This window comes from Galeopterus variegatus, unplaced genomic scaffold, assembly GCF_000696425.1.
Source record: "Galeopterus variegatus unplaced genomic scaffold, G_variegatus-3.0.2 Scaffold1008, whole genome shotgun sequence".
Lineage (NCBI taxonomy): Eukaryota > Metazoa > Chordata > Mammalia > Dermoptera > Cynocephalidae > Galeopterus > Galeopterus variegatus.
Genome location: NW_007727119.1, coordinates 450,843 through 467,364, shown reverse-complemented (window position 1 = coordinate 467,364; position 16,522 = coordinate 450,843). Strand labels below are relative to the sequence as shown.

The window sequence follows — 16,522 nt, the reverse complement described above, 5'->3', positions numbered from 1 at the left end:
ATATATATATATATATATATATATATATATATATATATATATATATATATATACACACACAACCGAATACTACTCAGCCATAAAAAATAAATGAAATTCTGCCATTCACAGCAGTATTGATGAGCTTAGAGAAAATCATATTAAGTAAAATAAGCCAGACAGAGAAAGAGAAATACTACATGTCCTCACTCATATGTGGGAGGAAGGAAATGAAAGAGAGAGAGAGAGAAAGAGAGAGACGACAATAAATCACTGAACTTTCAGGAGAGAACAGACCTATATTTACTAGGAATAGGAAAATGGGAGGGGGAGGGGGTTAGGGAGTAACTGGGTGAGGGACACAAAGAGTAATTATGATTTGTAATGATGAACATGATAATAATATTGATTTGATCATTACATACTGTACACAAGCACAACCCCCTGACGTTGCATCCAGCCCAGAAATGACCACTTGGTCACCCCCAGAAGTGCCCCGGGTTCTAGAGCCAGGGTGGGTGGGGTCCCAGGGCCTCAGCCAGGCCCCACCGCAGTCCGCATCAAGCCCAGCAATGACTGAGCTGCCACCAGAAACCCCTCGGGCTTCCCTGCTGGAAAGATGGGGGTGCCACAGGCCTCAACCACCACCCCTCTCCTTTCTCCTCCTCTGGCCCTATTCTCCTCCCCTTTCCCTACTCCCCCTCTCCCCAAATACTTTGCAACATCTTAGAATATAAAACAATAACAATAATAATAAATTAAAATTAAAATTAAAAAGACCACAATAAAACATTGAACTTTGAGAAGGAGAGAACACACCTATAGTTACTAGGGGTGGGAAAAGGGGAGGGGGAGGGGGTTAGCAAGTAATTGGGTAAGGGACACAAAGAATAATTATGGTTCATAATGATGAACATGCTAATAATACTGATTTGATCATCACATACTGTACACAAATACTGACAGTCAACTCTGTACCCCATAAATATGTATGATCTTAAATAAATAGATATTTTAGAAAAAATAAATTCCCTGTGCATCTTTTTCACAAGGCCATATATGTTTGGGTCTATTACTGGACTTGCTATTCTGTACTATTGCTCTAAGTGTGTACATCATTCCAATACCACATTGTCTTGATTACTGCAGTTTTATAGTAAGTCTTAAAATTTGATAGTGTGAATCCAACTTTTTCTTTTTCAAAATTGTTTTGCCTCTTCTAGTTCCTTTGCATTTCCATATCAGTTTTAGAATCAGCTTGTTTATATCTACAAACGATTATGCTGTAGTTTTGTTTGAAATTGTGTTTATAGATAATTTAGGGACAATTAATATCTTACTGTGTTGAGTCTTCCAATCCATAATAGAGCATGTCTCTCCATTTATTTGGGCTTTTGATTTATTTCATCAGCATTTTTTAGGTTTAAACGTATAGATCCTATATGTTTTTTATAAGCATTTATTTTGGATCTACAGTAAAAACAGTATTGTTTTCAATTTTGTTTTCCGATTATTCATTGTTAGTATACAGAAATGCAATTGGTTTTTGTAGGTTGACCTTGTATCCTATGACCTTGCTGAACTCATATATTAGTTCTGTGAATGTTTTTGTGGTTTGCTTTGGATTTTCTATGTAGACAATCATGTCGTCTTCATTCTTTCTTTCAGTCTGTCTGCTTTTTCTTTCTTTCTCTTGCCTTATTACACTGATTAGAACCTACAGTACAGGACTGCATGGAAGAGGTAAGAGTGGGCATCTGCCTTGGGTTGAACGTCCTCCCCAAACTTAATCCCCACTATAACTGTTAAGGGTGGGAAATCCTTTATGATAATTGAAAGGTCGGGCCTTGAAGAGGTTATTAGACTGTAGGACCCTGCCCTAGTGAATAAACACGGTGGTCATGGGTGTAGTTTGGAGGGCTTTAAAAGGAGAGTGAAGGAGGAGGTTAGTGTCTCTCTCTGCCCCACCATATTTCCCATGTGAGACCCCTGGGTCACTGGTGCCACTACCATGACCTTCACCAAATGTGTTTCCTGGACTTTGGACTCAACAGCCTCCAAAACTGTAAGCAATACATTTTGTTTTATTTATAAAATATCGGTTCTGTGTATTTTGCTATAAGCATCAGAAACCGACTGATACAGCATCCTTGTCTTATTCCTGACCTTATAAGGAAGACATTCAGTCTTTCATCATTAAGTATGATGTTAGCCATAAGGTTTTTTTTAAAAGAAGTTCTTTATTAGGCTGAGGAAGTACCCTTTTATTCCCTATTTGCTGAAAGTTTTTTTTATCATAAATGGATGCTGAATTTTGTTACATGCTTTTTCTATATTAATTGATGTAATCATGCTGTTTTTCTTCTTTAGACTCTTAACATAGTGGATTACACTGACTAATTTTCAAATATGGAACCAGCTTTACATTCTCAGGATAAACCCCATATGGTCATGGTATATTATTCTTTTAATATATTGCTGGATTTAATATGGAATACTACTCTCCTATAAAAAAGAATGAAATACTGCCATTTGCAACAACATGGTATCACTGCAGACCCTGCAGGCATTAAATGGGCAGTACAGGAAAACTGAACTCAGTGCACAGAAATTTTATCACTGCAGACCCTGCAGGCATTAAATGGGCAGTACAGGAAAACTGAACTCAGTGCACAGAAATTTTATCACTGCAGACCCTGCAGGCATTAAATGGGCAGTACAGGAAAACTGAACTCAGTGCACAGAAATTTTCAGGCACAGAAAGAGAAATACCACATGTTCTCACTTATTTGTGGGAGCTAAAAATAAGTAAATAAATACACAAACAACCTGGGGGAGGGGAGGGAAGAAGACACAACAATTACAATTTCTTGAAATTGATAGGACAAGCGCACAGAAAGGAGGTTGTTGGGAGGGAGGTTTTGGTGATGTGCCACAATAATCAACCACACTGTATATTGACAAAATAAAATAAAATTAAAAAATAATAATAAGATAAAATAAAATTCAAATCTATAAAAAATGCTAATATTTTGTTGAGAATTTTTGCATCTATGTTCATGAGGGATATCGGTCTGTAGTTTTCTTTTCTTATGCTGTCTTTGTCTTGTTGTTGGAGTCATGGTAATCCTGGAAGAGATTGTGTTTTCCAATTTTTGGTAGAATTCTTTAGTAAATCCATCTGGACCTGGAGGTTTCTTTTTCAGAATGTTTTTCAGGACTATTCGGATTATTTATTTAACCTTGGGTAGTTTTGGTAGTTTGCAGTTTTCAAAAAATTGGTTCATTTCATCTAATTTGTTAAATTTCTGTGCACTGAGTTCAGTTTTCCTGTACTGCCCATTTAATGCCTGCAGGGTCTGCAGTGATACCCTCTTTCATTATTGATATTGGTAATTTCTGTTGTCATCCCCTCTCCCTCCTCCTCATCCTCCTCTTCCTCTTCTTCTGGTCAGTTTTGGTAAAGTTTTATTAGTTTTATTGATCTTTTTCAAACACAAGCTTTCTGTCTAACTGATTTTTCTCCATTGTTTTTCTGTTTCCAATTTTATTGACCTGTTCTTATGTTGATTATCTGCTTCCTTCTGCTTGTTTTGGGTTCACTTTGCTTTTCTTTCTATAGTTTCTATTTTGGAAACGGATTATTAATTTGAGAACTTTTTCTTTTCTAATGTAAGCATTTAATGTGATAAACATTTTATTCTAAGTGCTACTACTTTAGGGGAATTTCACAAAATTCGACATATTGTATGTTTTCATTTTCTTTTAGTTCAAAATATATTCTAACCTTCCTTGAAACTTCCTGTCTGGCCTATGGATTATTTAGAAATATGGTTTTTAATTTCTAAGTGTTTGGATATTTCTCTCTTATCTTTCCTTTATTGATTTATAGTCTAATTTTATTATGATCAGAGAAACATTTTGTATGATTTCAATTATTTTACATTTGTTTAGGTTTGTTTTAAACCAGTATATGATATGTATTGGTTCCATATGTGTTTGAATATAATGTTTATTCTGCTGTTCAGTAGTGTGTTCTGTAAATGTCAATTAAGTCCAGTTAGTTGATGGTGCTGTTCAGTTCTTAAATATCCTTTCATATTGTCTACCTACTAGTTCTAGATTACTGAGAGAGAAATTTGAAATCTCCAGCCATAATTGTGTATTTGCACAAAGAGATTTAATTAAGAAACATTAAATAGAAAACCTAGAAATAGAAGCCCCTACATTTTAAGCAACCTTTATATTATGTGGAAGACCTCTTTAAACTACAGACTGGTTGTTTCTGGTGTTCAAGAAATTGGTCTATTTCATCCAAAACACATTAGGTTAGATAGAGATCTAATACCCTAAGAAATATGTCAATAGACAGAAATTAAAATATCTTAGTAACATGGGATCATTTTATAGGAGTAATGAACTATACCTAAGAGTATTAATAGTATAAATTGTATAGGAATAGCTTCAGGTATGGGGTTGCTTTCTCTATCTTTCTTTTTGAAGGAATAAATCCTATGTGTGGGGGTAAAGGAGGAATTGGTAAAGAGCCAAAAAACAATTACATTGTGTAATGTTGAATATACTGTTGTGATTTGAGCATCACATATTGCACACAGTTAATGATATTCAGCTCTGTACCCCACAGATATGTACAATCAACCATGTTAAAATAGAAAAAAAAGGAAAACCATAAAAAAAATCCTATTTGGGCAACAAACCTATACTTTCTGTAAGTAGCTATTCTTACCAGATCATCCTTTTTTTCCTGTTTATATCTTATGGCCCCAATTATTCCCATAAGACAATGAGTACTTCCCAAATCCTTTATAATTGAATTGGTTAGTCAAGCACTTAAGGGGAAGTCTACAGGAATTTTCTTTGCTATGTCAAAATCTTTTCTTTAAAGAATGATTAAAATAATTTTCACATCTAGATATATGAGTGGCTCCAACATTTCCATAGTCTGTGAAAATAATAATCCATTTTATTATTTTCTCATTCTAATTTCTATATATATTTGAAATATTGGTTACTGAATTGATTTTTTCCTGGTAAAATTCTAATAAACACTTTGAAGAAATTATTACACATTCCTTAGAAGCATAGTCTTTACTCTGTATTATTTAAGCACTCAGTGAATATTAAAACAATAAAAAATAAGGTCCCAAAACTGATTGATGAAAATGATGAATAAAGGAGGCTTTTAGAAGGTAAAATGGTGGTGTTATTAAGGTGGTAGGATTATGGGCATTTTACTCTTTTTTTCATATTTTCAAATTATTGGTCACTAAACAGTGACCAATATTTATTGTTCATTGTATAAGCCAGTCAAAATAACCAATTAAAAAGGCAGTTTACTGAATAGGATTATCCATTTTACTGTCCCATATGGGGAAGCTTTAGTAAAGGAAATGTTAAAATCTTAAAAGGTACTTACTTTATCTGGACAATTTTTGCTCAGCATAAGTGGAAAGATTCGTTGCTGTAAATATAATGCTTTAGATCTGTTACTACCATTACAGCCATACATGAAGATGTTTTCTTTCCTACTATGTCCATGAAGATCACAATATAAAATAACCTCTCGTATCTCCATCAATCTATCAAGAAGAAAAAGAATAAGTAACTAAATTTTACCTCTGCATTTTTCTTCTATGGGTACAACTATGGATTTACAAGTATAATATCCAAATAAATAGAACTTTTTATGTCCTGGCTTTCAATATACTGCATTTTATTATTTTTATTATTACATATTTTTAAAATCTACCATAATTTTCTACCAAACTGTATATAGAATCTGAATACTGCAGCCTTCCATTATAGGGACAAAATTTACCTTACTCTCACAACTTTCTCCTAAAAAAATCTCTACTTTATTATTCTGGTTTTCTGTTGTACGCAGAAAACAGCTCACTCCTGTCTCTGCCTATTTCCTTTCACACAGATTCTTCTTGACTGGAATACCTTCTTTCTCCATCTTTGTAAATGTAAATACAACCCCCATCCTTCAAAACTGATCTCATGTCTCACTTCTCTACCTAGTCAAGCCCATAGATTTTTCTCTTTTTGAACTCTTGTAGCACTTAATATTGGTAACATTTACTTGGCACTTGCCTAGGGAAGTTTTCATATTTTTGATATTTAAGCTTGTTAAAGATGGGAATGCTTCAAATCATCTAGAACAGCATTATGCACATAATAAGTACCCAACTATTTGTTAAATATTGAGTGCCTGCTGATTTGGTGCTGAAGCCAATTAATTTAACCCTTGATTACTGTGGTGACTCATTGTCATTTGGATAAAAATGATAACAAAGTTTGAATTGATTTTTTTTCTGGTAAATTTCTAATAAATATTTTAAAGGAATTTTTACACATTCCTTGAGAGCACGATCCTTAGTCTATAAAAATTTAGCACTCAATGAATATTAAAACAATAAAAAAAAAAAGCTCCCCAAAGGGATTGATTAAAATGACTAATAAAGGAAGATTTCAAGAGGTAAAAAGTGGTGGTGTTAAGATGGTAGGATTATGGGAATTTTTGTTTTTTTTTCATATCTTCAAACTTTATGTAGCATTATTATATTACTTAAGTAATCAAAATTACATATATAGTCTGTTACATATGGAAGGATAAATACCAAAATGTTAGCAATGGTATTCATAATAATATGTGATATATTATTACATTTATAACAAAAACATTAAAACCTAAAATCAAAATATTCAAAGCACTACTTCTATTAGAAACAATACTTCTTTAAACTACAGTGAAATCCCAAACTGAAATCTGTTACATGTATTAATTTATTGCTCTTTTCTCATTTGGTGCCCAGTAAGTTCTAATTAATAACGTAAGATTCCCTAAAAAAAAAAAAAAGATTGACATAAAGCCACCAAATAATTATTACAGGTTTTCAGAAAACTAGATTATAAAGCATATCAAGTTGTCCTTAAATAGGAAACATGCTGTACATTTTTAAACAAAAAATTCCCCAGTTTTAATTATCTTTCAGCTTTTCATAAGCAAGTCAAAGGAAATCTCTACTTCTAAGTGATTAATTCCCAAAGAAATGTTATTACTTCTGGAGTGAAATATGACATTAGGGTACCTCATCTTACATTAATTTAAATAGCTTTAGAAAGAGTTTGGATTTTCTTCGTATCCACAGGTCACTATATTCTAAGTATTTTATACTAAGTATCCTGTACTAAGATCTACTCTCTCTTATTCTAATATGCTTTAAACATATTTAATCTTAGATGTATTTACAGCTGCTCACTTTTTCACACATATGTGACTGACTTCTTACTCTACTTACCTGCCTATGATTAATTTTTTTTTTTTTGTCTTTCGTCTTTTTCCGTGTCCGGCAACGGATCGCAACCCTCAGTGTTGCCCCCGTACCGGACCGGGGACCGGCAACGGGATCGCAACCCTCGGTGTCGCTCCCGCGCCTCACTCAGCCAGTGAGCGGGAACCGGTCTGTATGTGGGATCCGAACCCTCGGGCGGGAGCGCCGCCGCGCTTCCCAAGTGGCGCACTATCCAGTGCACCACCGGGCCGGCCCGCCTATGATTAATTGTGTTAAGGTATTTTTCTTTCTTGGAAGTCTTTCTGGAACTTACTGAATAGACTCCTGCTATATACCCTTCTTATAAGGTAATCTGAGAAGTGAGTCATTTAAAATAGTTTCCACAGACATAAGCCAAGGGGCCAGCATGTGTCAGGCCAAGGACCCTTAATATTAAAGATCATTAAGTAGACATATAGATACTCTAATAGGAAGCCCATCAGCTCTCTTTATGTTTATGAAAAATAAACTTAATTTTGGAATAACTTTAGATTTACATAAAAGTTGCAAAAATAATAGAATTAGTTCTTGGATATCCCTTACCCAGTTTTCCCTGATGTTAACATATTATATTAACATTGTTAACATTGTTAAAAAATGAAGAAACCAATGTTGGTATGTTACTATTAACTGAACTCCCAATTTTATTTGGATTTCACTAACTTTTCCACTAATGTCCTTTTTCGATCCCAGCATCTAATCCAGGATACCACATTGCATTTAGGCAGCTCCTTTTTTACTGTTTACCATCCCCAGGAAATAAAGAAGTCACAGGTTATTCTCTTATTACTTAAACGTTTGCCGTATAACTTCAAGGAATCCTGGAATCCACATTTGTGAGTTTAAAACTAGGATTTTCGGTCCTTCCTGTGTGGCTCTGCACTTCATCTCCTATGTTCCTAAGCAGATAAAAGGATTAATGTGAAAGTGAAAGTTGAGGCCAAACTGTCTAAAGATAATTGGAGCCATCCCAGATGCTTCCAAAACCTGTCAGCTCCTCTGAGGATCTGTAGGTATCCTAGGGGATGTCAGCTTTTTAACAAGGTTCTTTTGCTTGCCACTGTAAGAATCCTGGCGACAAAGCTGCAGAAGGATATAAGAAGTCTCTATATTAGTACCTATCATTGTAACATTTGAATGATCCTAAATACCCCTCTACCCAGATGCAGGCAAGACATTTTCCCAGCGGGAAACAGGCAAGGAGCATGCCAAAAACACCACTTCCTGTGGGTGGCCGCCCACAACCACTGCCACAGCCACAGCCACAGCTGCTGCAAAAGCAACTCGATGCCACAGCAGTAAGCCACAGCTACCATGCAGGTGGCCCACCAGATACCAGACTGCAGTGACACAGAGAGAGTCACTAGCGGAGACCGGAAAAAGAAGGTAAGACTCTCTCAAAGCCCACTCCAGTATAGTAGAAGAAGCACCTGTTTACCATGCCCCTGATTTATTTCTGATTTTAGTAATTTCAGTCTTCTCTCTTTTTTTTCTTGGTCAGTCTAGATATAGGTTTGCAAATTTTGCTGATCTCTTTAAAGAACCAAAAAAATAAAAATAAATAAATAAATAAAAGACTGTTAAGCAGTTTACAAAGCACCACTGACATGAATATTTTATTCAAACATTAACTTTACATAATTCTTTTAGGGTATAATAATCTTTATATATATTGGGTAACTTGTTAAATATGTAACTATCATTCATTTTCTTTGACAGACTTTGTTATGGGAGATTGAAATCAAGCTCAAAACTCATTTCTCAAAAAAAGAAAAAAAAGAGAAAAATAAAATAATTGGTAAGGTTTTTAGGTGTTTCTGTAGCACTTTCTTCAGGACCTTAAATGCTTGTTGTGGAATAGAAAAAGGCTTTTGTCAGTGTGCCTATTTATTTCTCAGAGCCTTAGTTGTAGGAAGAGTTCATAAATGTATTTGAATATTAAAATGTTTTCTGTCGGGCCGGCCCGGTGGCGCACTGCTACAGTGCGCCACTTGGGAGTGCGGTGGCGCTCCCGCTGAGGGTTTGGATCCCACATACAGACCGGCCGCTCACTGGCTGAGCAAGGTGCGGGCGCAACACCGAGGGTTGCGATCCCATTGCCGGTCACGAAAAAAGACAAAAAGGAAAAAAAAAATGTTTTCTGTCAAACTAAAGAAAAAAAATGAATTAACCCTAAATAGTTTAGTTTCACATCTATATCTGATTTGATTAACAACTTTTTTCTTACATTTGAGGAAGCACACTGAGTACATTTAGAGCTTTCATTGTTCCAGACCCTATTCTGAGCACTTTAGTAATATTTTTTTCATTTAATCCTCAATCTTTGAGGTAAGTATTATTATTCCCATTTTATTTATTTGTTTTTTTCAAGGTAACATTTTATTATTAGCTGGAGTAGGGCTCTACACTTTAATGTGGATGCTCCAGTTATCTCTTTTTAAAATTTTATCATTACACAATGTAAACATTTTTTGTGGCCCTTTACCAATTTCTCCTTAACCCTCCCTCCCCCACCCCCTTTCCTAACTCTGGTATCCTCAGTTCCATTTATTCCCATTTTACAGATGATAAAACTGATATTTAGATTATTTTTTTAATCACACAAGCTCACAGTTAGTAAACGATATATTAGGGATTCCAATATGATATGCTTAACTCCAAAGTCCATGCTCTTAACCAAAAAAGGTTAAGAAGCTTTGAACCTGGAATGGGTGTTCTCTGACTCCAATAAATCTTTCTACTGTAGCACGTGTCTATTCCTGATTATTATTACCTGCTTGTTATTTATTCAATAAGTCACCCAGTCATTCAACAAATAATTAAACATTATGTGCATTTTACTGTTCTAGATTCTTTGGAAAATTTAAAGATGTTCAATTTTTCTAGGGGCAAATAAGACTATTATTCATGAAAGTTTAAATAACTATGTACCCTGATAATAAAAAGTCTCATAGAGCAATGTACGATCAACACATTGCCAGGAGACTCTGTGAGATGTAATTAATCTTTACATATAAGGGATACAACGATCCCAATGTAACCATCAGTACTACCATTAGCTTTAGCAAGAAACCAAATTTGGGATATGCAAACTTAACTATTAGTTTCACAGAGCCATCAAAACATTCTGGAGTCTATATCATTACTTAAGGGAAAGCTAGTGAATCCAGTGGCTTAGTGCCAGAAAGGTACAGAATAAGAGTTGGAAAGAATGGGAAAAAAATAAAGTAGTTATAGTTAAACAATCTCAAGAAAAGTTGAGTAAAGTGAGTGGAATTGTGGGAGTAAAATTCTTACTATCAAGTTTACTAATAAGCAGAGAGGTAATTTGAGGCTTATTTTACCTACGGATCATGTTCCGGGTATACCAAACAGAAGGAAAAGATTCCTTCAGGAGAGATGTATAATTACGGTTTAAATCCTGTCCCGCTAAGGAACACCGATAATTTCCCACAATCACACCATCTGGGTTCAGCATGGGTACCACCTTGAAGACAAACGTGTCCCGAAGCAACTGGGCATCACTCGAGTCTCCTAAAATATAATCTAGGAAGCCTTTCATGATCCAAGAGCTGTTGGTTTCTCCTGGATGGACCCTTGCAGTCAAAACCACAGCCTTTCGTTTTCTTGAGTCATGGTTCTTCAAGGGGGTAGTGATGGTTAAGACATACACCATGTTCCTAGCAAGTGTGTGGCACAAGACACGTATCTTACAAAACTTTGACCGTACTGGGTCATTATTGATGCCAGAAAGGTATTCTTGCAGGTTGGCGTAAGTGTATGGATAGCAGTGGGCAAAGTAGCAGGTATCTTGGTTGTATGGAAATTGAAAAGTCCATGTAAGAGAAAAATAATGGCGACCGTCTTGCCCCTGGTTGTTTCTATAATACTTGATTTGGTCTCCTATTCTCTGCCAGCCAATATTGTGAGCCTTGGCCTCTTTTTCAGAATAGAACAATGGGCGCATACCCCGATTGTAAAGACTAGTAGGCTTGGTGAAGTTGACGATAGTGAATCTGTAGACTATTTCTGCTTGGGTATTAGTGACTTGAAAATAGTACCACTGGGTGTGTTTATTTGTGAAGAGGTCAGGGCGCACAGTCAACTGGTATTCATATTCTGCCCTGATATACAAGAAAGGAAAGGGAGAAAAGCACATAAGAAGGTAAAAATGACATTTGCATTTAAATTAAACAAGAAAAATTATTTTATTTTTACCTATTCACAGAAAGCCTTTTTTGGGAAACAATGTGTATTTACATAGTATCTAATAGCAAGTAACTTCAAAAGACAAATGTTTTGAAATTTCTCTTTTATTGGATGAGAAACTGTTGCTATGCTAATTCTAAAGCCTTTGTATTCCTTTGCGATTCAAAAAAGCACATAAAAACACAGGCATTTGATTATTTTAACTCAATTATATTTTCTATAAAAGACATGATTAAAGAGTTATTGAAATGAAGAAAAGTCCAATGTTTCTTTTTTTGCTTCAGACACATATTTCTATTTTCTGTTAGATTCTAACTCTGGGGATATGAAATAACTATCACTGAAAGAGGTTTAAAAACATATATAAGTTAATATGATCACATAGATTATAAAATTTGAACTCCTTGAGGACTGTATTTGGTAACTATTTGCATTCCCATACTTAGTCATCGAAAATAAATAAAGGCAAAAACAATTTCACTGGAATATTAATTATATACATTACAATCTTACCTGGTTCATTGTCACTTTTTTTTCTTTACCAAGTTACTGTCTAGTCTATCAGCACTATGTACTCGTGTGTGTGTGCGCGCATGCGTGTGTAGTTATAAATAATGATCTAGTGATAGGTGAGATAAATGTTGCAAAACCTGAGTAGCTATTGAATCTAGGTGACAGGGATATGGTAGTTAATGTAGAATTGTATGAGGGTACTTGAAAAAGTTAATGGAAAGATTCATATTATCTTTTCATTCTATTTTTCCATTAACTTTCTGAAGTATCCTTATATTATTCTCTGTATTCTTCTTTGTACTGAAGTGTATGTTTTTAAATTTCCATAATAAATATTTTTAAATAGAAGAATGCCCTTGGGATATTTTATGGAACACTCATCCCAAGAACTACTCCATTAAAAAGTTTCAGAAGCACTCTGTGTGTGTGTGTGTGTGTGTGTGTGTGTGTGTAAAAGTTCATATTACCATGTTGAAAAGGTATAGTACAAACACCTGCTTAACTTTTCTTTTTTTCTTTTTTGTCTTTTTTCGTGACCGGCAATGGGATCGCAACCCTCAGTGTCACGCCCGCACCGCGCTCAACCAGTGAGTGGACCGGTCTCTATATGGGATCCGAACCCTCGGCGGGAGCACCGCTGCACTCCCAAGCGCCGCACTCTACCGAGTGCACCACCGGGCCGGCCCACACCTGCTTAACTTTAACTTACAGTCCTCAAAATTATTTGGACTCAGAACCTTTTATACTCCACCCCCAACAGTACTCTCTAATTGGCATCTATACTTCGAGGAATTGCAGTTCAGTAACAGATAATAAGAACTTTAATGTACCTAACAGAGAAAATAGTAAATAGTTGATGGTCTAGCTCCTCAAATAAAAATAATTAAAACCTACACTTTGACTACCTTCTGTAGATTACCACTCTCAAACCTTGCTTCAAACATCAAAGTGTTGTCACAGTTATCCACAGGCTGCTTCAAGGGTGTTCGGTTGCCCCCAACTCGGGAATACACAAAACAGGGCTCTTTGTAAGCTGATGAGAGAAGACCATAGAGATATCAAGACATGTCTAAAGCATACAGGCTATTCTGCATAAAGTTTGGAGCTATAGTACAAGCATAAGGCTTATAAAATTTAAAGTAATTTGACACAAATTTATATAGATTTATGTTGAAGTAAGACAGTCTAGAGCATTTAGACTAGAAGAGCAACACATAAAATAAATTTATATATTTCTTCCATTAAAAATATTAATTCCAGTTCTGGTCACGATGAAGTAATTAGTCCTGAAATTTCCCTTCCACTGTAAATGACTATAAAACTGGACAAAAAATATGAGCTATTTTTATGCATTTGGACAATGTAGAGTCCTTGAAAGAAGATCAATACATGAAGTGAGCCCATGTTTAGCCCTGGCTTTCTGTGTAGGGGTACTTTCTGGACTACAGTTTTGGGAGGAACACTTAAAAATAGTATGACAGTCTTGTTGAGCTGAGGAGGCAAGCTTGTTTGTTGCTTGGGGCGATTGAAATTTGTGAGGCAGGGCACCAGAGAGAAGAAAGCTTCACAGCGGGAGAGCCTCAACAGTCTACATAGTGGTGCCCCAGTCTTTGGCTGAGGGCTTGGCTACACAATCAAAGGATGACACTAAGAAAGACAGAAGACAGCACTACTGTGGGCTGAGAAATCAGAGGACACATAATTCTGGGATATATTGGAATTCCAATTCATCCAGAATGGAGAGATTTCATGGAATGCTTTAGACTCAAGAAAGGCTGCACATTAGGCATAAGGACCATTTCCAAGAGTAAAGGCTATGACCTAGGACCTAAGGTAAAATGAAAATAGACCTGCCCTTATAAAAAATAAAATAAAGCCTAAAAGAAGCAAAATGATCTGCCAGTGATTTAATTGCCTGCTAGAACAAAATTCAACATTAAAAAAAAAAAATATATATATATATATGTAATACAGACTCTCTATAGCATATCTTTGACTATGTCCTGCATATAATAATAAGAATTATAAACCATTCAGAGAAGCAGGAAAACATGATCCAAAACATCTTATATATCTCAACAGACCCAATATAACCTACATGTTGGAATTAACAGAGAAGGACTTTGAATACATGTTTGAAGACTTAAAGGAAAAGATATTGAGGAAACAGATAAGTAATCTTAAAAAAGAAAGGGGAGCTACATAAAAGAAGCAAAAATTCTAGAAATAAAAGTATGATAACTAAAAGATTTACTAGATGGCTTAATATTTAATTATTCCACACTGTATTCATAAGCCATAACATCACTTTGTACCCCATAAATATATGCAACTTTAGTTTTTAAATTTACAATTAAAAAATAAAAATTAAAAAAAAGATTGGGTTATTTGTTTTTTTTTTACCAGGTAATTCCTTGAGTTCCTTGTATATGATGGATATTGATCCCTTGTCAGATGTATAGTTAGCAAAAATTTTCTCCCACTCTGTGGGTTGTTATTTCACTCTGTTGATTTTTTCCTTTGCTGTGCAGAAGCTTTTTAGTTTGATATAGTCCCATTTGTTTATTTTTTATTCTGTTGCTTGTGCTTTCAGGCTCATGTTCATAAAGTCTGTGCCCAGACCTAGTTCCTGAAGTGTTTCACCTATATTTTCCCTCAGTAATTTTACAGTTTCAGGTCTTATACTTAAGTCTTTAATCCATTTTGAGTTGATTTTAGTATATGGTGAGAGGTGCATATCTAGTTTAATTCTTCTGTATTTGAATATCCAATTTTCCCAGCACCACTTACTGAAGAGGCAGTCTTTTCCCCAGTGTAGGTTTTTGTTGCCTTTGTCCAATATCAGATGGCTGTAAACCTGAGAGGTGATTTCTGGGTTCTCAATTCTGCTTCACTGGTCTGTCTATTTTTTATGCCAGTACCATGCTGTTTTGGTTACTATAGCTTTGTAGTATAATTTGAAGTCAGTGGTGGGACTGTAAATTAGTGCAACCACTGTGGAAAACAGTATGGAAGTTTCTCAAACAACTATAGGCAGATATTCCAGATGATCCAGCAATCCCACATCTGGGTATATACCCAGAGGAATGGAAATCATCATGTCGAAGCGATACCTGCATTCCCATGTTCATCACAGTTCTGTTTATAATAGCCAAGATATGGAACCAACCTAAATGTCCATTGATGGATGACTGGATAAGAAAAATGTGGTATATACACACCATGGAATACTACTATGCCATAAAAAAGAATTAAATTCTCCCATTTGCAACAACATGGATGAGCTTGGAGAAACTTACGTTGAGTGAAATAAGCAAAGCACAGAGGGATAAATACCACATGTGCTCACTCATAAGTGGGAGTTAAGAGAGAAAGAAGGAAGAAAAGAAAGACCACAGTGATGTGTTGGACTTCCAGAGGGAGAGAGCATATCTAGGGATACAAAGTGGAGTGGAGGAAAGGGGGATGGGGTGGGAGGTTGGGGATAATTGGGTGGGGGACAGGGGGTATAACTGCAAAATGGGCATGGTGCCAGTATGGATCTGGCCTTCACATCTTGAGCATGATGGGTGACAATCAGTTTTGTATCTCATGAATATTCATAACCAATAAAAAAATTTTTTTAAAGAAAAAAGAAAGTTTAAAGATTAAAAAAATCAGGGAAGTTTAATAAGTACAAATTACCCAAATTGAAAGACAGGAGGAAAAAAGTGAACAAATATCCAGTCACATGTGGGACATATCTAAAAATACAACATATGTGTAATTACAATTCCAAAGGACAGGAGAGAGAATAGAATGAAAAAAAATTTGTGAAGAAATAATGGCTAAAATTTTCTCAAATTTGGTGGGGAAAAACCCTATTAACCCGATGCATCCAAAAAGTTCAGCAAACTCCAAGCAGGATAAATATAAAGATAACCGAATTTAAGCACATCATAGTTAAATTGCTGAAAAGAGCCAGAGAGCAAAAGACACATCACATATAGGGAACAATAATGCAAATTACAGCTGAATTCTTACCAAAGACAACAGATGCTACAAGACAATAGAACAATATCTTCAAAAATCCAACCTATAATTCTGTATCCAGTGAGAATGTCCTTTGAAAAATGGTGGAATAAATACATAATTAGACACACAAAAAATAAAAAAAACCCCAAAAAACCCCCAAAATCGAAGAAATTTGCCAGCAGGAAAGAAATGCTAAGGAAGTTCTTCGGGTTAAAGAACAATGATGTCAGATGGAAATTTAGATCTACAAGAAGGAAAGAAGAGAAGAAACGGTCAATATGTGAATAAATATAAAAGACCATTTTTTCTTAATTTCTTCAAAGGCAACTGACCTGTTTAAAACAACAAAAAAAGTATAATATTAATTTTAAATAGACTGTGAAAAGTTAAGAATGCATACTGTAATTCTTAGAGCAACCAATATAAAAACAAGGAAAGAGGTATACTTA

At 35.1% G+C, this 16,522-nt stretch overlaps 1 protein-coding gene across 1 annotated transcript in view; it reads right to left on the bottom strand.

Moving 5' to 3' along the window:
• The window catches only part of LOC103591677 (cytosolic carboxypeptidase 3), a 37,895-nt gene that overhangs the window by 4,553 nt on the left and 16,820 nt on the right, over positions 1–16,522 (bottom strand). The window contains exons 6-8 of the mRNA XM_008574172.1: positions 12,954–13,092; positions 10,682–11,461; positions 5,417–5,579 (exon numbers count right to left, since the gene is read on the bottom strand). Of these exons, the coding sequence (XP_008572394.1) occupies positions 5,417–5,579; positions 10,682–11,461; positions 12,954–13,092 (1,082 nt within the window). The remainder of the gene's footprint in view (positions 1–5,416; positions 5,580–10,681; positions 11,462–12,953; positions 13,093–16,522) is intronic.